The sequence below is a fragment of the Paracoccidioides brasiliensis genome, assembly GCF_000150735.1.
Source record: "Paracoccidioides brasiliensis Pb18 unplaced genomic scaffold supercont2.5, whole genome shotgun sequence".
Classification (NCBI taxonomy): domain Eukaryota; kingdom Fungi; phylum Ascomycota; class Eurotiomycetes; order Onygenales; family Ajellomycetaceae; genus Paracoccidioides; species Paracoccidioides brasiliensis.
Window position 1 is genome coordinate 1,160,840 of NW_011371362.1, and position 19,556 is coordinate 1,180,395.

At 47.3% G+C, this 19,556-nt stretch overlaps 7 protein-coding genes across 7 annotated transcripts; 4 read left to right on the forward strand and 3 right to left on the reverse strand.

Annotated features, from left to right (window-relative positions):
• Window positions 1-1,559: 1,559 nt before the first annotated feature.
• PADG_04830 (uncharacterized protein) lies at window positions 1,560-2,427 on the reverse strand (the record flags this gene model as incomplete). The annotated part of the gene is made up of 3 exons (XM_010761852.1): window positions 1,560-1,665; window positions 1,765-2,097; window positions 2,312-2,427. 3 exons carry the CDS (start codon window positions 2,425-2,427, stop codon window positions 1,560-1,562), a joined length of 555 nt encoding a protein of 184 aa, XP_010760154.1.
• A 939-nt stretch (window positions 2,428-3,366) lies between these two features.
• Window positions 3,367-5,060, forward strand: PADG_04831 (CAMK/CAMKL/CHK1 protein kinase; the record flags this gene model as incomplete). Its single annotated transcript, XM_010762097.1, has 2 exons — window positions 3,367-3,452; window positions 3,548-5,060. 2 exons carry the CDS (start codon window positions 3,367-3,369, stop codon window positions 5,058-5,060), a joined length of 1,599 nt encoding a protein of 532 aa, XP_010760399.1.
• A 348-nt stretch (window positions 5,061-5,408) lies between these two features.
• Window positions 5,409-7,202, forward strand: PADG_04832 (uncharacterized protein; the record flags this gene model as incomplete). Its single annotated transcript, XM_010761853.1, has 5 exons — window positions 5,409-5,451; window positions 5,511-5,624; window positions 5,658-6,618; window positions 6,650-6,960; window positions 7,063-7,202. The coding sequence occupies 5 exons, from the start codon at window positions 5,409-5,411 to the stop codon at window positions 7,200-7,202; spliced, it is 1,569 nt and encodes a 522-aa protein (XP_010760155.1).
• Window positions 7,203-8,678: 1,476 nt separating this feature from the next.
• PADG_04833 (3,4-dihydroxy-2-butanone-4-phosphate synthase) lies at window positions 8,679-9,703 on the forward strand (the record flags this gene model as incomplete). Its single annotated transcript, XM_010761854.1, has 3 exons — window positions 8,679-8,742; window positions 8,914-9,031; window positions 9,169-9,703. 3 exons carry the CDS (start codon window positions 8,679-8,681, stop codon window positions 9,701-9,703), a joined length of 717 nt encoding a protein of 238 aa, XP_010760156.1.
• Window positions 9,704-10,429: 726 nt separating this feature from the next.
• On the reverse strand, window positions 10,430-11,320 carry PADG_04834 (transcription factor TFIIE subunit TFA2; the record flags this gene model as incomplete). Its single annotated transcript, XM_010762098.1, has 1 exon — window positions 10,430-11,320. One exon carries the CDS (start codon window positions 11,318-11,320, stop codon window positions 10,430-10,432), a length of 891 nt encoding a protein of 296 aa, XP_010760400.1.
• Window positions 11,321-12,042: 722 nt separating this feature from the next.
• PADG_04835 (uncharacterized protein) lies at window positions 12,043-18,179 on the forward strand (the record flags this gene model as incomplete). Its single annotated transcript, XM_010762099.1, has 2 exons — window positions 12,043-12,334; window positions 12,391-18,179. The coding sequence occupies 2 exons, from the start codon at window positions 12,043-12,045 to the stop codon at window positions 18,177-18,179; spliced, it is 6,081 nt and encodes a 2,026-aa protein (XP_010760401.1).
• A 578-nt stretch (window positions 18,180-18,757) lies between these two features.
• Window positions 18,758-19,531, reverse strand: PADG_04836 (uncharacterized protein; the record flags this gene model as incomplete). Its single annotated transcript, XM_010762100.1, has 1 exon — window positions 18,758-19,531. One exon carries the CDS (start codon window positions 19,529-19,531, stop codon window positions 18,758-18,760), a length of 774 nt encoding a protein of 257 aa, XP_010760402.1.
• Between the last annotated feature and the right edge of the window lie 25 nt (window positions 19,532-19,556).

Consider the following 19,556-nt stretch of genomic DNA (forward strand, 5'->3'; position numbering starts at 1 on the left):
GTGAATCATTTCTCTTCAGAATGACTTATGCTGCATCAAGAAGAAAGAGAGAGAGAACGATGATGAAAGAAGACAAGACACTGGCTTTTCATTGTAGAGAAGATTCATTATTTATTATATGCATCCAGGAATACAAATCTTTATCCCTCCATGCACTCACCCCACTCTCATCTGCAGACATGAGTAGTGTGAGTCCAGTAACAGCAAAAACATTTTCACAGATCCTCAAGGCCGAATGGGCCAATCCATGTCGCCAAAAAGAGAAAGAAAAAGGGCGGCATGCAATTGTAATCAATAATTTGGGCAAAAATTGGATCTAACATCCCGAGAAGCAAAACAGAGAGCATCAATTCCTTCGCGGACCGTAGCAATGTACGTAGCATATATATTCAACCGTGAATTACCATGTTTGGAGTCCTGGCTTGAAAACTGAAAGTGGGAACATAACCAGACGGAGTTTTTCCTTGTTTTCAGATTGCGGAGCAGCGATTTTAGTAACTAATTTGTTACCATGGAAGCGTCGTGCCTCATTTATGAATATTTTCTTGACAAATTCCAGGTTGGGTTGGTTGAGTCGAGACAGAGCGAAATCCTGCATTCTGAGGTGGTTTTATGCGTGGTAACTAACTAACGATGGAGCGAATTCAAAGGGGCGCGCTTCTCGTTCGATTTCCATCGCTTGGTCTGTCTTAAATCTACACCCTGCCCCTGAGGGGTATTATTTCCTTTCTCTACCAAAGCTGTAGCATGGTATCTACAACAATGTCTATAGTCGTATCTATCGTCCGACTGTTTTGTTAAGCAACCCCTGCTGCATAAATGTAATGTTGCTCTGTATAGATATCTGTCAAATTGAGGAGTGGAGACATGGTCTAATGGCAACAATCACAGAATCAAGCAGCATCAGCACAAATAATGATATTTCAGACAAGAGACTTTCAGCTAAGACTAATTCAAAATATGGACATGAATTTGTAGGTTTTCTTTTCTTTTCTTTTTCAAAAACTTGAGAAATGGATTTTCTGTTTTCCAATCAAGAGCAATCCATAGAAAATCCAACGATAGGATAGAGGAATAAGAGAGTCACTGGGATCCCAACTCCCTGTTCCGCAAGAAAAAAAGGAAGGAAAGGGTAGCAAAAAAAAAAAAAAAAAGAAAAGAAAAGAAAAGAAAAAGAAAAAAAGAAAAAGAAAAATCCATATGCATAGGTATCATCATCATGTAGCAGAATTGAAAGCGGAACCTCTTCCCCAAGGGCCCAGACAGAAGAACATGAAGGAGACAGCCCGAGACATGACCACAATTATTCACCACTATCCTCCCAAGAAACAAAGTCGAATTCCATCCAAGCCACAACAAGCCAGCTGATAAACCAAAAACAGACCTTGCCAACTCCATGCTTCGAAATGGTGGGGGAGAAAAACCGCAGGAGAAGTTACGCATCATCCTATTTACGAGCACCTGCGGTTCGTCAAAAGCCAACCCCAAAAGAAAACTATGCACGGTGATCATTGTTGGCCCTCATTAACTGTTGATAATAGACAGGGAGGCCCCGATATCTATTCACCGGCTTCAATTTCGCGATGGCGCGCGAGAACATGACGCTTATATTCCTCCGGGTTGTTATCCCACAATTCTGCAGCCTGGCCGTTGAGAGGGCTTGCACTACATGAAGGCAAACAACAATCGTCAGCAAAATATCCATTTTGCGAGAAATTACAAAAGAAAAGTAGGGAGAAGTAATAAAGAGGTAAAAAAACCGACTTATTTGGTTCCCCGAGCAAACTCTGCAAACTCAACAGCACACTCTGCACGTTGTAGACCGCGCTCCACTTATCCTTCAGGATGTCGAGACAGATACGTCCGGAGAAATCGACGTTCGGATGGTAGATGGGGGTTTTGAAGAGGACTGTAGGAGGTGCATAGGGATAGTTGGTAGGAAAAGCAAACGAGAGCTTGAATGTGAGGCCTTCATAGGGTGTTTCGGTTGGGCCACTGATTGTCGCTGTCCAGGAGAGCAAGTTGCCATCCGCGTCCGGGAAAGCAGATATACCCGGCGAAGGAGACATCATCAGCTGCATCAACTCGCTCTGTAGCCTATATAAATCACAAACCAACACTATTAGCTAAGATGAAATGTTATGGTGAGGTAGTGAGGTAGTTGGAGAGGTGGTTTGCTTTGGTCGCTGGTTTAGCGCCAAAAAACAACACATAATTGTATCGCCTCGGGCTAGCCTTGTTCTGACTATACCATCCGGGAGCTTATGAAAAAGAAGAACTTTGGCCCCTTGAAAATATAACTAGAACGCACCGTTTGGAGACATTTTGGGTGTCTGTCCTCCCAGTTCCAATACCCAGTTTCGACGTCTCCAGCGTCGTTGCAGAATCTGGACCGGAGTTTTGGGAGTCTTCCATGTTGTAATCCATAGTTCTGCAGCTTGAAAGCGCTTATTCTAAAAACGAGAACGACAGTGGCAGTAAACGAGGGAAACACAAAGAATGGCTCTTATGTAGCGGTTGGGATTAGGTTTGCTATCGGAATTGACTAGTAGCTCAGCTGGATGGCGGGGGAAGAACCGGGTTTTTGAATTGCTGCTCTGACAGAGCTGACGATCGCCTTATGGTCCAAAAGAAAGGGAACAGGAGGCAAAAAGACGAAGGATTGTTGGCATGACCGATGCACTTGGGAAGAAAGTGTTGTTCGAGTGTACCAAAGTACTTGGTTCTGATTGAAATTGATCCATATGTTTTTGTTTGCCAGGGCAACCAACAGACCCAAGATGCGGTCATTGGTCCACTAAAAAGACCCCACAGTTGACAGCAAGATACGAAGAGGATGCAAATCCGTTGGGCGTTAGCTGCCCAGTCCTCCACACGTGATTAGTGTATAGAGATTAGCCAGCTTCTCCTCCAACCAATGGAGAATCAACCATCCCACAAAATCATTCAAGTTAAAAGGGTCAACCATCATCATCTCGCAACTCTGGCCACCGGCGCGTCTCCCATCACGGTGCAATTGAAACACTGGTTTGCCCATCCTTGACCGACATCCAAGCAGCTGTCCCAGTATTTAGAAGCTGTTGAGACTACGAATTTTCCGATTTTGCTGTGCCCCCCACCACGATAGTTTGGAACAAAAAAAAAAAAAGAAAAAAAAAAAATTAACGGAGCATACTGTGCCGCACCAACATCTGACTTGTCTACCCCATTTTTTCTTGATGGGCGGTCTGATCTTACTGGTGGTCTTTCTAAGAAACCTTCCCTTTTTTTTCTCTCTCTTTTTCTTTTTGTTTTTCTTTTTTTCTTTTTTTTCCTTTCTTTTTTTTTTTTGGAGGGGATACTGGCTAGCCTCTGAAACTCGTTCCCATGAAGCACTCTCAACTCGCCCCGCTCCCCAATGACCTACCTTTCCGGATAGTGTCGAAAACAATTGGACAGGGTGCATACGCATGGTATATTGATATGTCATATTCTCCGCACTGTTTACGACTGGATAATAATAACAACACACAAAGCTGACGTCTTCCGTGCATTTCCCCGCTCGCAGTATCAAAAGGGCCTGTCCGCTACAAAGCGACACGCCTGTATTTGCAGTAAAATTTATCCACAAGGATTACGCAGCTCGACATGGGCGCATCACCAGTAAACAGCTGCAGATGGAAGTGGCATTGCATAAACACATTGGACGGCATAATAACATCATCTATTTTCACGAAACGGGAGAGGATGACTGTTGGCGCTGGATAGCAATGGAGTTAGCGGAGGGGGGCGATCTGTTCGACAAGATCGAGGCGGATGAAGGGGTGGGGGAGGATATTGCGCATGTCTATTTCTCCCAGCTGGTTAATGCGGTTGGATACATGCACTCCAAGGGTGTTGCTCATCGAGATATCAAGCCCGAGAACATTCTTCTCGCTGCGGATGGCAATTTGAAAGTAGCTGATTTTGGATTAGCCACGTTGTATGAGTATCGGGGGGAGACGAAACTGAGCACGACGTTGTGTGGCAGCCCCCCTTACATCGCCCCGGAGGTCATCAAGTGCAGCAGCAGAGGTAAGTCAAAGGGCGGGGGCTACAGAGCTGACCTCGTGGATATCTGGTCCTGTGGAGTGGTGCTCTTTGTTCTCCTTGTTGGGAATACCCCCTGGGATAGCCCAACGGATGAGAGTTATGAGTTTGTTGAGTATGTGCAGACAAACTCGAAACCGTCGGATGTGCTTTGGGAGCGCCTACCAACCGCTGTTTTGTCTCTGCTTCGAGGAATGATGAAGATCGACAGCACCAGCAGGTTCTCCATGGAAGATGTCCGTAGGCACCCTTGGTTTACACGACAGAATCCCTATTTGTCTCCAGATAGCAAGCTGGCAAATCCCCTCAATCTAGCCACGACCATGTTTGAATCACTACATATTGATTTGAATAGAGATCCATTGTCCCTATCCTCGCAGCCTACATCCAACATGGTCACAGATGCCATGGATATAGATGGATCCGAGTCGGATATGAAGCCTAAATATTCTTCCACCCAACCAGAAAACCCAGTCGAGGACACCCTGGATTGGGACGGGCCCCCTCGTCTCACTTCACATTGCACCTTCTCCCAACCAAAACCAATGGATACAGATCATGTTATTCTACTCACCGAACGCCTATCTGAGGATCCATCCATGTCTCAGTTTTCTGCAAACCCCTCCGTCCCTCTCAGTCGAACTCAAAATGCACAGATATTCCAGGATATTGTCCCTGCATCTCGCCTTACTCGCTTCGCCTCAGCATGGCCGCTCAGCCTGCTAGTTCCGCGTGTCTGTGAAGCGCTACAAGTCCTGCACGTGCCGGCATCCCCGACATCGTCTGAGCATGCTGATTCGATACTCATACGGGTACGCACTCAGGATGACAGGAAGTGCCCACTCCATGGCAATATTATTATTGAAGGCATTGCAGATGGACATGCGGAAGTTGAATTTGTTAAAATAAAAGGTGACCCATTGGAATGGAGGCGATTCTTTAAGAAAGTGGCCGTCTTGTGCAAGGATGCCGTATTTAAGCCATATACCTAGCAGCCATGTGCTGAATGCATATAACGTGCTGGGAGCGGGTGTTGGAATGAAAACTTGATGATCTGTGTGATTGAATCAATAACGATAATCATAAAAATGGCACGTATTTTTTGAATTATCTTCATTGATTGATCTTCTGACAATTCTATGCTCATCCGCCTTAGAAGTAGATATTTATCCATAGAATGGCCAGATAGTTATTGATTCGACACGTGATCTTAAACCTGAGCACTCTTTCCAAGTCTAATAATGGTCAAAGCTGAAGTTGATGGAATACATTGAACTTGGACGTGAATTTATCTGCGATGCATCCCTTGCTTGCGTCTGCATTACCTATATCGTTGATTCATGGAGAAGCTACCAGTAGAGCTTGTCTCCCGGATAGTTGAATGTAAGCCCTCCAAATATCCGACCCTTCATCAACCTTGGAAGCTGACCCATCATCACTAGATGTCGAACCGAAGGAGCTACGAACCTCCAGCTTGTCTCGCGCCGCCTCTTTGACATCTGCCGTGACAATCCGATCTGGCGACGGCACTGCTACGAGGCAGCTCGCAACAGATTGTAAATCCACAAATCTTTGTTTGGTGCCGTAAGGTCTGAAACTGCTACTTCCTTCTTCCCTGCAACCGTGCCCCGGCTCACAAGGTAACAGAAGTAGCAGAAACAGCAACAACCAAGGTGGCATCCTGGATGTTATAGTGCGGACACAGGCTCAGGGCAGCGGCACTGTCGATCGGTCAGAATCTTTCCTTGAAAATAGATTGGGGCGCAACAAGTGGATCAGCCAATGGGATTCTTCCTACAGTGGGGAGGAAATCGACTGGTATTCTGAGTACATCGCGCGGAATGTCCCAATCTCAGTTCACTGGCTGCAGGAACCGGATGCTGCTGGGAATCGAAGTGGAGACGCAGGGATCGTTAAACCTGAAGTCAAGGGAATGGGGCTGATGAAAGATCGCGGTTATGGGGGTGCTGATAAGATAATTGGCCCTCTGGATGACGGCACGGTATGCCTGTGGGATCTTAACCGTTCGACCTTAAGTGAACGAAACTCAAGAGGAAGGATCATCGGGACCAGTGCACCTGAGAGGATCCTTACTACAGATATGATGCGAAGCAGGGCTACGTTCTCACCCACAAACGCGCCTATAATCGATTTTATCGGAGTCGGGGAGTGTGTCAGCGTCGATTCATTCCGGCAAATTGCTTTTATCGCCGTTGGGCACATCTTAAACGAGGTTGATATGTCCACCCTGCAAGTGATCTCGCAGAAGAAATTCTCTTGGTCGATATTTGCCCTTTCTCAGGAAACTGAAGAGTATTCGGCGCCGCTAACAGTTGGCACGACGCGGAGCCTTCACCTCTACGACCCTAGGATCCGCTCCCTAGACTCTAGGATATGCAGTCCCGTAGCTCCAAACAATGACAGATACGTATCTTTGCTCCAACCCAATTCCTCTCTCTATTCTACACTCTCCTCTACCAAATATAAACTCATTCGCCATTGCCGGACGTTTTTCTGCGATTCTACTGTACGACAGGCGCAACTTGTCAGGTGTACTAAGTATTGCACATTCGGGGTCAAGTATAAGTAGCTTAGCTGCCCTCCCGATGTGTCCTCAACCATACGCATCCAGCCGGCCCCAGCTACGAGGTAACCACATTATAGTTGCATGTGGCGAATACAAGGGACGCGGCTCTCTTGAGTTGTTTTCGACTAGCATTCCCACCAACTCCGGAGACTACGGGAGCCAGAGGTGTTCGATGCTTGTAAAGGAGGCGATCTGTCAGAATCGACAGAGTGCCTCGGGCTCAAAGCTCTTGTCCGTGGCGACCCATGAAACCCGAATTGTCTTCGCTGATGCCAACGGGAATATCAAATGGGTGGAACGAGACGGTTGAACCGAAGTACGACGATGGAACTTGAGCATGGATACCATCTCTCGCAAACGTCGATGAGCTCCGCTGGCTCCGCATAGATTGAACACTTTCGATTTAGATTACTGGCCTGGCGAACATGAGATTGGTGGTTCAGATATCGTTCGCAAAATCCTGCCGTACGACGAAGCTGTTTGCCGATCGCTACAGATTCAGCGAGAGGAGCTGATATGGATGGGAGCCTTTGGGACTGGAAGCTGATATATGTATGTATAATACTTAATTAATTTTTGGCTATCTTGTTTCACCCTTTCGGTTGAGATTTCATGGTGAATACATACGACACGGATAAGACCTTGTTAATACGGAGTTTGACGTTGTTTTTGAAAGACGGCTTTTCCTACACGTTCCTTTTGTATACGATGCGACGTGTGTTTATATTTATCTGATATCGTTAGCTACTATTTCTAAATTCACCAACAATAGGCAAACATCTTCTTCATTGCCTAATTAATAGGCCGTTGTGGACTCATGGACAGCTGTGGAGCGTTTGTCTAAACATGCCCTCCATATTTGCAAGTTGGCGTATAACTATATATACTTTTTCCCTTTTTTTTAATAGTTAGCTGGTCTGGGGAAATATGTATACATCCCCATTTTTTGGGAAATCCGAGTGGATCCACTCTGTTATATTCAAATTTCTCTGCATCGTTGTGATGTAGTTTTCATATGGAACCTTTTTTTTTGTGGTTTGCTCCGAGTTGGCATTGGTAGGTCCGAGGTTCACTGCGGCACGTGGCGGGAATTGGATAATTCCGCCTGCAGTTAAAGATTTCCCCGGATAAGCCGCTCAACGACCTATTTATTTATTTATTTATTTATTTATTTATTTATTTATTTATTTTACTTTGTTCAGCTATATTGTGCATATGTTTTTGGATCAAGCCCTACAATTTGCTCAAGATTCTGTATAAGTAGTTGGTTAATAGAGAGCTGGATACAACGAGATACCTAGAGAGTCACGTGCTGGTGAGGTCCGCAGGAGAAACGTCAACAAAACAAACAACCTTCTTGTCTGCTGCTGGCTATAAACTAGAGAATAAACGGGAAATTACTTATAGAAGTAGTATACTGCAGGATACATTCATTCAAAATAAAAATCCAGGTCATTCAAAGCACACAGTGAGCAGTCGAATGTGGTTTATAATGAATCCTCTGGCCGAACTTCGCAACATCTGAGGAAAAACATGTCCAATTCATCTGCGAATACTCCGTATCACCGAACTCATTTATTTCACCTTTCGTCTTAATTCCCAAGCCCGCCCATAACAAAACATCTTTACTTTCCTTATTTTTATTAGCCCAATTTTTGCATCTCGCGCCACATATTTCCAATCCCATCTTCCGGGCAGACTAAACTTTTCTGCTATCGAACGTCCCCGCAACGTTTCGGACCGAGCAGAATCTACAACCTCCACAACGACCCAACACCTAAAAAGCAGACCTTTTCTCAGCTCCTCCTTTAGCTCTCTTTGACTGTCGTGGACTCGAAGCGACGATTCCGCCGGAAATTGGGTACTCAAGTTTCCAGGCGCTTTTCAGCCTATTTTATTTTCTATTTAGTTTTTCCAACATATTTTTTGCGCCTCTCGATCTTCCCCGATATCCCGCATTTGTTGCAGCATATCTACACAGAGGAGAGTCTGGTAGGTGGCGGGGCCACACGATTCCGCTTCGATGGTTTCGAAAGCAGATGAGAGTCTGCGCTTCAATACAATTGAGGAGTCGATAGAGGCGTTCAGTAAGAAGACATCTTTCTCTGTTTCCCCCCTTTCCGTCGAAGCACCGTGAGCCACGAAAGTTCACTTGTCCTCAGCGGAGTTTGACCCCGAAAGGACTCGTTCAAGGATTGACGCAAACTACTATAATGAATTTGAGATAAACTAACATGCGCGTTTTCCGGTGACTATAGGAAATGGCGAATTCATCGTAGTCCTCGATTCGAAAAACCGGGAGAATGAGGGCGACCTAGTCATAGCTGCGGACTCGGTGACTGCGGCGAAGATGGCATTTATGATACGATATAGCAGGTATGTGCTGCGCAACACATACTGCTTCCGTGTATCATGATGTCCTATTTTATACCTTTCATTCTACCCCTGAATTCCCCTTTTGTTCTTGTTATACCAGAAGATAAAAATAATTAACCCAGACCAACATCAAACAGTGGCTACATTTGCGCACCAATCCCCGCCTCCCATTGCACGAACCTGAACCTCCCTCAAATGGTCTCCGAAAACGCCGATCCAAACGGCACAGCCTACACAATCTCTATCGACGCCACTGACCCCACCGTGACCACTGGGATCTCTGCCTACGACCGCGCCCTGACCTGCCGCACCCTCGCACGCCCCGACGTCCAACCCACCCACTTCCGTCGGCCTGGACACATCTTACCCCTCCGAGCCAGACCTGGTGGCGTCCTTGAGCGACCAGGCCATACAGAGGCGGCCATTGACTTCTGCCGGTTGGCGGGGAAGCCGGAGGCGGCGGTTATTTGTGAGTTGGTTGAGGATGGAGTGGAGGTGGAAGGGGTGCCGGCTCTGGAGGGGAATGGGATGATGAGGGGGCGGAGATGTTTGGAGTTTGGGAAGAGGTGGGGTTTGAAGGTGTGTACGATTGAGGATTTGAAGGAGTATTTGCGCAGGGAAAAAGGGAAGGGGACGGGGACGGGGAAGGCCATGGTGAATGGAAAGCATTAGTAGGCGGGAGGTGGTTCTTTAGGGTTTGAGGGAGGAGTGCTGTTGTTGGGACACTGAGACGATTCCATTTTCCTTCAGGTATATATATATTTTTTGCTGTTATGTCCTTTTCTTACCTGTTGCTGGGTTCATTTTGTGCCGCGATTGGTGCTCATGACATGGCTGGTGAGTACTTACTGAGTGGACCAGCTGTATTTTTTTTTTTTGATTTTATTTTTTTTTTAAAAAAAATTTAGACATAAGGGAGAAGTTTTGAACATGTAAATAACATCGAACTTCTACAAATTACACTCATATCAAATACAACCTCTTAGCTTCAGAACCGATTATCACTTGACTGATCTAGTTTTTAACCACAAGAGAAAAAAATATTAATGCATCATTTTTATCTCAGTAAACTCTGTTGCTCTGTCTAAGTTAAGAATAAGATGAAACAAGTATCAAGACGACCAATAATAGAAGATGATGAAAGCAGAAGCACAAACTGAAGAGGCATAATAGCCAGGAGAACATGTGAAATCCACAATAAAACTCAACCCTAGGGTGAAAGCCAAGCACTAGACATGGTCACATTAACTCCGTGGAAACGCAAACAGTATCAGGTTTATCAAAACATTTCGCACCCGTTCCTTCTCCCATTTTAATATGCATTTGTCTCCCTCCAGGATACCAGGGAGGAAATGGATTCTAGAAGGCCCAAAGCCTCCGTTAGTGCAATGCATCCCGTCATCTCTTAAGATGGGAATAGTCCCTCAAGATTCCAGTCATATGCGTATTAGTTGTCTTGCCACTCCTGCGTGCCTTCTTCACCTTTTTATTCTCAACCTTTGGTCTTGGTTTCATTACCTTATTCTTGCTGGTGGGTGTAATGCCAGCCTTTTCCAGTTCCTCAGTGACTGTCTGCTGGTCGGGGATCTTGATTTTCTCCCAGATCGCGCGGAACTCGGGGTCGAAGTGTTGGATGAGGGAGGGGTCATTTGCCCACACCATCTTCGGATGGTCATCCTTTTTATTCCGAGTAACGAGCAGTTTGCCTTCTTTTTCCAACTTGTCGATTGTCTGAACAATTGTGGGCCACCCTTCCCGCAGCTCGCGCACACTCATGCCCTGCGCTGTTGGCTGGGATTGGAGTTTCCGAAGCAGCTGCTCCGCAGTACGGATGTCATGTGGGGGTTTAAAGCGAAATGTACCCTCACCGTTGGCACCTGAGGGATCATATTGCACTTTCTCATGAGACTGGAGAATACGTTTCAGCGCCTGAATGTAACCAGGGTCATGACCCTGCTGGTGTAAAGACAGATAAGATAGAATGTCAGAGAACTTGAGGGAGTAGTCTTTGCTTTTCATGTGGTCGATTGCGAACACAACTTGGGTCATGATATCCTTTCCCGTGCCTGTGTTCACCGGTTGCGAATAGACAGTATCCGCATCATGGCGGCGGCCATTCGCCGCAGACGCGGCAGAGGAGTTGGCTTGCGTGCTAGCAGCTGCCGCTATGGAAGATGATCTTGCAGCGGCAAGGGTACTTCCAGCTGTTCGTCGGTCTTGTGGAAGACGGGTTGCAGCTGATTTGGCGCTGCTGTTGAACGAGCTGATCTGATTCTGGAAGTACGACATCGTGAGCGGGATGGGCCTGCGGGAGAGTGATGGACATGGAGAGGCTGTAAGCCGCTGCTGGGTGCACGCTACGAGTCAGGCGAAGGCTTCCGCATGGTCTGGAAGTTGGCAATCTCAGCTAGAATGCAGACGAATAAAAGTAGGCGTAAATGACAGGCCTGAATGTTCTGTCAAATCGGTACAGCGGCGCTAAATAAATTGGTGATTGGAGGATGGTTAATTTCTTGTTATTGCAGGGAGAAGCTACCAATTCTAATACTCCTGATCACGTGCTGCGCGGCCCGGGACAACTGCTAATCCGTGTATCCCCATCGTGAGCGGTTAATTAGCCGCGTACCCCGTGACCATCTTCTCGTCCTTGATGCCCAAAACGGTTGTTTAGGCGCGTTGAAATAGTAAACTAACAAAACTACAACAAGCGCTAAAAGATCGTGGAGGCTTTCTTCAGCCTACGAAAGGTCACTGCACTCATCACTGCTGCGTCACTTTCCTTCGAGTTGCGGATACTCTCACCACGATGAGATAAGGATTCTTGCTCAGGCGCTGTGTCTTACAGCTTTACTCGCCCAAGGCAGTAGCCGCCGCCTCCGTGATTTGTGAGCTCTGCACCCTTGAGCTCTCAAAAGGAAAAAAAAAACCAACTTCCCACCTTCAGATCCCCGCCCCCGTATCCAGTTACGATTAGCTTTTGACCATAAGGATACACACTCTGGTTTGCAGCTATGGCTACGGCGGTGGTCGATATACCGTTCCTCTCCTCCCATTACTCTATTCTGGAAACCACCCTTACATCTTTGTCACAGAATCCGACTGTTGAACTAGTCAACCAGCTTCTAGACAGCATTTCTACCAAGGCCCGTGAGACAGAGGAACTCAGGTCTGATAAGCTACGACTGGAAGTTGAGTTTGAAAATGCTGTTCGCAGCGGCGAATCAAAAGTCAAGGTTCTAAAAAATTCGGTTGAGAAAGGCCTGGCGGAAATCACCAGTCTTCGCAGCAAGCTTCAAGAATCAGGTAATACTTAACGGGTTGCATGCTCCCCTTTTAACGTACTGACATAAAGAATATAGAACTAGCGCGATCGAATCTAGAATCTGAAGTCACAGCGCTCAAATCATCCTCCAGTACAAGTGAATCAGAATTTAGCAGCCTAAAATCCCGAATCGCCTCCCTAGAGACTTCTAATCGCGACACTCTGGCATTGCTTGAGTCCAAATCTAATGCATATGATAAGCTTGCGGAAGAACTGTCGGCTCAACATAAGAAAACAATCGAATTACGACGCGATGCCGCGAACCTAGAACAGAGACTGCAGGCTTCTCATGCAGCCGCTTCTAGTACTCGCTTCCGGGAACAAAGCCTCAAGCAAGAGGTGGAGCTATTGAAGAAGAATAATGAATGGTTTGAAAATGAATTGAAGACCAAATCGGGGGAGTATCAGAAGTTCAGGAAAGAAAAGAGCGCTCGTATTTCCGAGCTACAACGAATTAACGAGGATGCAAACTCTAACATTGATGCGCTGAGACGGAGCGAAAACTCCCTTAAATCTCGGCTAGATGAGGTTGAGCAGAAGTACGAGGAAGCGTTATCCACCACCCAACAACTGAAAGAGGAAGCCATTCAGGCCTCTGAATCTTTCCGAATTGAGCTCGATAGCTCCAGCCGGCTAGCACAACTACAACAAGCAGCTGCTGAAACCGCCAAGAAACGTGTGCAAGAGTGTCAGTTGGCTCTCGAAAAGACACGAGATGACGCCGCAGAAGAGATCTCGAGACTGCGAGCCGAGATTGAAACTGAACACTCCGACAAGGAAGCAGCGGAACGCCGTGTTGCGGAACTGGAACTTAACGTCAGAGAGCTGGAGTCGGAGATTTCCACAGCCCGAAACCAACCGATGAGCCCTGGTCAAGGAATCAACGGAGCCGGTATTTCCACGCCACTGAGACCAGGCACCCCTGTCGGCACTTTCTCACCAAGGGCATCGCGGACTAAAAGCGGTTTAACCCTGACACAAATGTACAGCGAATACGATAAGATGCGCACCTTACTCGCTGCCGAGCAACGAAATAACCAGGAGCTAAAGGCTACAATGGATGAAATGGTGCAGGACCTCGAATCTAGCAAACCAGAAATCGATGAACTTCGGGCGGATCATGCACGATTGGAGGCTGCTGTTGTGGAAATGTCGAATATTTTGGACACGGCTGGGAAAGAAAGAGATGATGCTACTAGAGAAGCGCGGAAGTGGCAAGGCCAGGTTGAAGGATTTGAGCGCGAAGGACAAATATTGCGACAGCAGTTGAGGGATCTAAGCTGCCAAGTTAAGGTATTAGTTATGGAAGTGCACTTGCTTGGGTCCGACGAAAAGGACTATGACAGAGCCGAGCTTGAAAAGATAGCTCAGGGGGGAATCGATGAAGTAGCGGAGGACTTGAACGAAACCGGCCGTTTCATTACGCGCCATCTAACGACATTCAAAAATTTGAACGAACTTCAACAGCAAAATGTTACGCTTCGCAGAATGCTACGGGATGTAGGTGATAAGATGGAGGGCGAAGAAGCTCGCCGGAAATCTGAGGCTTACCAGAGGGATCAGGAAGAACTCAAGGAGTTGCGTGTTAGGGTACAGACGTATCGGGACGAAATGACAAACCTTATCTCCCAGACAAAGAGCTATATCAAGGAAAGAGACACATTCCGTAGTATGCTTACACGCCGCCGTGAAACTGGAGAATCGACAACTCCCTTTTCACAGTCTCTTCCTTTGGGTGCAACTGCTCCCGTTGCTCCAGTGGACAACGTTCCCCAACCACAAGAAGGTCCAGACTATGCTGAGCTACTACGAAAGCTGCAGGCCCACTTTGATTCATTCCGTCAAGAAACGGCGACAGACCATTCCTCCCTCAAGCAACAAGTTAATGACCTTACGAGGAAGAATAGTGAGCTACAAAGTGAGATCAGTCGCTCAAGCAGCCAATTGGCTGCCTCAATTCAACGCGCCGAGCTTCTTCAATCGAACTTCAATCTACTAAAGGGAGAGAATGTTGAGCTCCAGAAACGTCATGCTACTCTCATGGAAAATGCGAACAAACAAGATTTGAGAACCCAACAAGTGGCTGAAGATTTAGTGGAGGCGAGAGGACTTGTTGATAGCCTCCGAAGGGAAACGACAAACCTGAAGGCTGAGAAGGACTTGTGGAAGAACATTGAGAAACGGTTGGTGGAAGACAATGAGTCTCTCAGAAATGAACGGGCACGCCTCGATTCACTAAATGCAAGCCTGCAGTCCATGTTGAATGAGCGTGAACACTCGGAAGCTGAGAGTCGCCGGCGTCTTCAATCGACTGTTGAGAATCTTGAATCTGAGTTACAAACTACAAAACGGCAGCTCCATGTTGAAAGCGAGGAAGCTAAGAAATCAGCGCTACGTAGAGAATACGAAAATAGCCAAAACCAAAAAAGGATCGATGATTTGGTTACTAGCCTTAGCTCCGCTCGTGAGGAACTTATCGCTACAAAGTCCACTCGCGATCATTTGCAGTCAAGAGTTGATGAGCTATCTGTCGAACTTAAGAGTGCGGAAGAAAAGTTGGAAGTTTTGCAACGGAAGCCTAGTACCGCTGTCGCCACCTCTCCCACTGCTCCTACTGATAACGAACAAGAAGCAACTGATGAAAGTGGATTAACCAGAGAACAAGAGTTGGGTGTTGAAGTTTCTGAATTGAAACGTGACCTTGAATTTGCTAAATCGGAACTTGAGCATGCAAAGGAGCAAGTGGAGGATTACAAGGCCATCAGCCAATCAACGGAAGAACGTCTTCAGTCCCTCACCGATACAAATGACCAATACCAGGAAGACACCAATCGCTTGCTTGAAGAGAAGGATAGCAAGATATCTGAACTGGAAAGACGTATCGAAGAAATTACATCCGAACTGAGTGCGACGAACAGTGAGCTATCGAAACTGCGTGAACAGGAAGTCGAGTCCCAACGTCGGTTTGACGATCAAAAGGCGATGCTGGAGTCCGAAATTTCAAGACTCAAGGAGCAAGATGAACGATATGCTGCTGCTGCTCAGTACCATCAGCAGGACCTCAAAGCTCAGGCTGAAATTGCCCAACATGCTCAACAAAGCTACGAAAATGAGCTTTTAAAGCATGCCGAAGCTGCCAAGAATCTCCAGATCGTCAGGGCGGAAGCCAACGAGCTTAAACTTGAAGCCGTTGACCTGCGAACTCAAGCCGAAACCGCCAAAAATAGTCTTACACAGCAGGAAGAGAATTGGAATGAAATGAAGGCCAGATTTGAAAGAGAGATAATGGAGCTTAATCGCCGTCGTGAGGAAATTGTCAATCAAAATACCTTGCTTCACCAGCAGCTTGAAAACATCACCCGGCAGATTTCAAGTCTGCAGCGCGATAAAGAGAGTATGCCCGAAGAGGTTGATGAGTCAGGATCGTCTGCGTCCAGCTTGGAAGGCTTACAGGAGGTTATCAAATTCCTGCGAAGAGAAAAAGAAATTGTTGATGTCCAATACCACCTCTCGACTCAAGAAGCAAAACGCCTTCGCCAGCAGCTCGATTACACTCAATCTCAGCTTGATGACACCCGTCTTAAACTTGAACAACAACGTCGCGCTGAAGCTGACAGTGAACATAATATTCTAAACCACAAGAAGCTGGTGGACACTCTCAATGAGCTCAACCTCTTCCGGGAGAGCAGCGTTACCCTGAGAAATCAGGCAAAACAAGCGGAAATGGCTCTGGCAGAGAAATCGGCTCGCGTGGAGGAACTAATGCAGCAAATCAGCCCTCTTGAAACCCGTATTCGCGAATTGGAAAATGTTGCGGAGACCAAGGATGGAGAACTTAAGCTTCTTCAGGAAGACAGGGACAGATGGCAGCAACGGACACAAAACATTCTCCAAAAGTACGATCGTGTCGACCCTGTGGAAATGGAAGCGCTGAAGGAAATGCTCTCCACGCTGGAAAAGGAACGAGGCGACGCTGTTTCTGCCAGAGATGAACTTCAGGCCCAGGTGACAACTTTGTCAAACCAAGTTAAACAAGCAGAGGAGAGGATTCAAACGATGCGCTCGACCCTCACCGACCAATTTAAGGCACGATCGAAAGAACTCTCGTCTCGTATTCAAGCCAAACAAGCGGAGTTGAACACGGTAATCCAGGAAAAGGAAGTAATTCAACTCGAATTGGACCGCACGAGGGAGGAATTGAATATTCTAAAGGCAAAGGTATCGGAAACTGAATCCCTCGCATCCGCTCCAGCTCCCTCTCCGACCCCTGCCACGCAGAATGGCATAGATGTTCCACAAGCACCCGAACAACCTACAATGGCCCAAGGGATTGATGCTCCCAGCGCCGAGAAAATCAAAGCCCTTGAAGAAAAGATTCAAAGACTGGAAGCTGCACTTGCTGAAAAGGAAGCAACCATTGATCAGAAGGTTAAAGAGCGTGTTGATAAAATGAAGGAGACGCTGAATAACAAACTTGCCGAATACAAGACGCATCACAAAGAGGAGGTTGAAAAGCTCAAGGCAAGCCACCAGCAAGAATTGGAATCTGCGTCAGCTCTAAAGCCAGATGGCATTCCTGAGCTCAGCGATGCCCAGGCAAGGGAGCTTGTGGCTAAAAACGAGACGATCAGGGCAATCGTGCGAAACAACATCAAAAATGCTGTGGCCAAAGAGAGAGCATCCACAACGAGCAAAGAGGTCCATATTGCTGCTGCTCCTGATGCCGACGCTATGAAAGAGTTGGAGCAGAAGTTTAACGAAGAAAAGGAGGCAATTATTAAGGAACGGGACCAAAAGATCGGCTCTGCTGTTGAGCTTGCGGAAAAGAGGGTGCTTGCTAAGCTCAGTATGACTGAGGGACGCGCGAGGAATGCTCAAGCCAAACTCGAGGTTGTCCAAAAGGCAGCTGTAGAAACACCGCAAAAGCCTGTTGTTGAAGTTTGGGAAATTGCTAAAATCGCGCGACCTGCTCCGGTAGTGCCAACGCAAGCATCATTGCAATTACCAGTCCAGGCCCCGACTCAACTTCAACCTCAAGCTCAAACACCCGCACCAAAACCAGCCCAAGTTCAAACTCCGGCCAGTGCTCCAGCCCAAGGATCTCAAACGCCGGTTACCCAACAATCTTCTTCTGGAGAGCCACAGCCACAGCCAGAACCGTCTCCATCTTCTGCACCTGCTAAACACTCACCTCCAATCGGCCAGAAACCTGAGCAAGCAACTCCAGGACCACTATCTCAAGCCGCCCAACAACAACAGCAGCAGCAGCAACAGCCACAGGGGGCCACTTCTAACCAGAATTCTCCCGCCCAGCCACCCAATCAAGCCAGTGCATCCCTCCCTAACAGACCTCCGCAGAGTACTCATCACCCAGCTATTGGAACTGGCCCGGGTGTACTTCGTGCCCTTCAATCCGGGCTCCCAGTAGCTCGCGGTGGTAGAGGACGAAGCGGACCAACCGGCCAGCAACACAATCCGTTTGGTCCTCAACCTACCGAGCAACAAGGACAAGCTCAACAATCCCAGCAACAACAACAACAACAGCAGCAGCAGCAGCAGCAGCATGGTATGGGCCGAGGCGGTGCTCTGTCTCGTGGAGCTGGTCGAGGTAGAGGTGCCCCGGGGCGTGGTAATGCTCAAAATGTCCAAACAGGGAATCTGCCTCAAGGTCAAGGTCAGCAGAGCCCTAGAGGTGGACGGGGTGCGTTGAATGCCCATGCTCGTCAGTTTATTCCTCATGGGAACAAGCGAACAAGAGATGATGGTAGCGAGGGTGGTGAAGTTAGTAATGGAAAAAGAATTCGTGGAGGCGGAGCGGGGTCTTAGGCATGTGTATGTACCTGCAGTGAATGGAGGAGATATCATATTTTTTTTTCTTCCTTTTTTTTTCTTTTTTATTATTTTTTTTTGGCCATGCTAGAAGCAATTGTTTGTCACTTTCTCGGTATTTTTATTTTTCTTGTTTTCGAGGGTGTTACTTTATAACAGGGACATCATTCTTTTCGATTTTCCCTCCTTATCCTTATTTTTCTATGTTTGAACATTTGCTCATGTTGTCCCATTTTGGTTGCCGTTTCCACATTTCTCCTTTGTAAAAGAAGACGAAGCAGTGGGCGAATTACCTATCCATATCTACTCCGTATGTACAGTATAACACCTTGATCGGAACAAAAAGCATCTACGTAGGTTCTCACGGGGCCGTTAGTTTTCTCTTTACATCAATTCCGCGTCAATACTTGTATAGAACAGTGTCAGCGAAGGACATAGACTGCAGCATTGCGATTGTATTCACTGATATTCCAAGGGGTATCTATCCAGCACGCTGAAAGCACATGACAACTCTGGAGGCAATCTATCCAGGGTTCAAAGTAAAAGGAAGGGAAATCAATGTATTAGGCATTTTTTCATTTCCTCCTCCCCACCTCTCCAGCACTCCGAGCCCCGATTAACTTCGTCAAGCCCTCTCTCTCCTTTTCCAGCACTCCCAACCGCCCTCGCTCCACAATCGCAGCTCCAGACCCAAGGCCAACTCCTGGCTCATCACTTGGTTGCTGGTGTTGCCCATTCACCCTTTTCCGCCTCTGTAACCTGCTTGCCGCACCCACACCACCACCCCATATCACAGTCCAGTCGTCAACGACGCTGCTATCAGGAATGCTACAGCTAGAACACACTTTCGCGTGCTGGCCAACCTGAACGCCCCGACCTAAGAAGGAGGAGGTATCTACCGTCGCGGCCGAGGAGATATGGGTTCCCGCGCTTATTGTAGCGAGAGGCCCAATAATTATGGACTTCTCGAGTGTTGTAGTAATTGTCGTTGATGAGCAAGTGGGCAAGGTAGTTGTGGCTTCTGTACTTGTCGTAGCGGATTCTGCATCAGTCATTGAAGTTGAGGAGATCGGAGATGCTTGCGGCCCGCCAATGACGGACTTTTCGCCGATTATGCAGCCGTCTCCGATATGGATGGGGCCTTCGAAAGAGAGGAATTTGCTGCGCGGGTGTATTACGGTGCCTGCACCAATGGAAATAGGGTGTATGCCTTGGAAGCTGGCGCTGTCCGGGACTGTTGCGGTGGGGTGGGCGGTTAGAGGTGGTTTGTACATTGGAGTGGTAGGCTTTTGCGAATAGGAGGAGGGGCGGGATGAGGACGGTTTGAGGTGGTCTGGGTTTGTGGCCATTGTTGTTTTTGTTGTTGTTCATTTG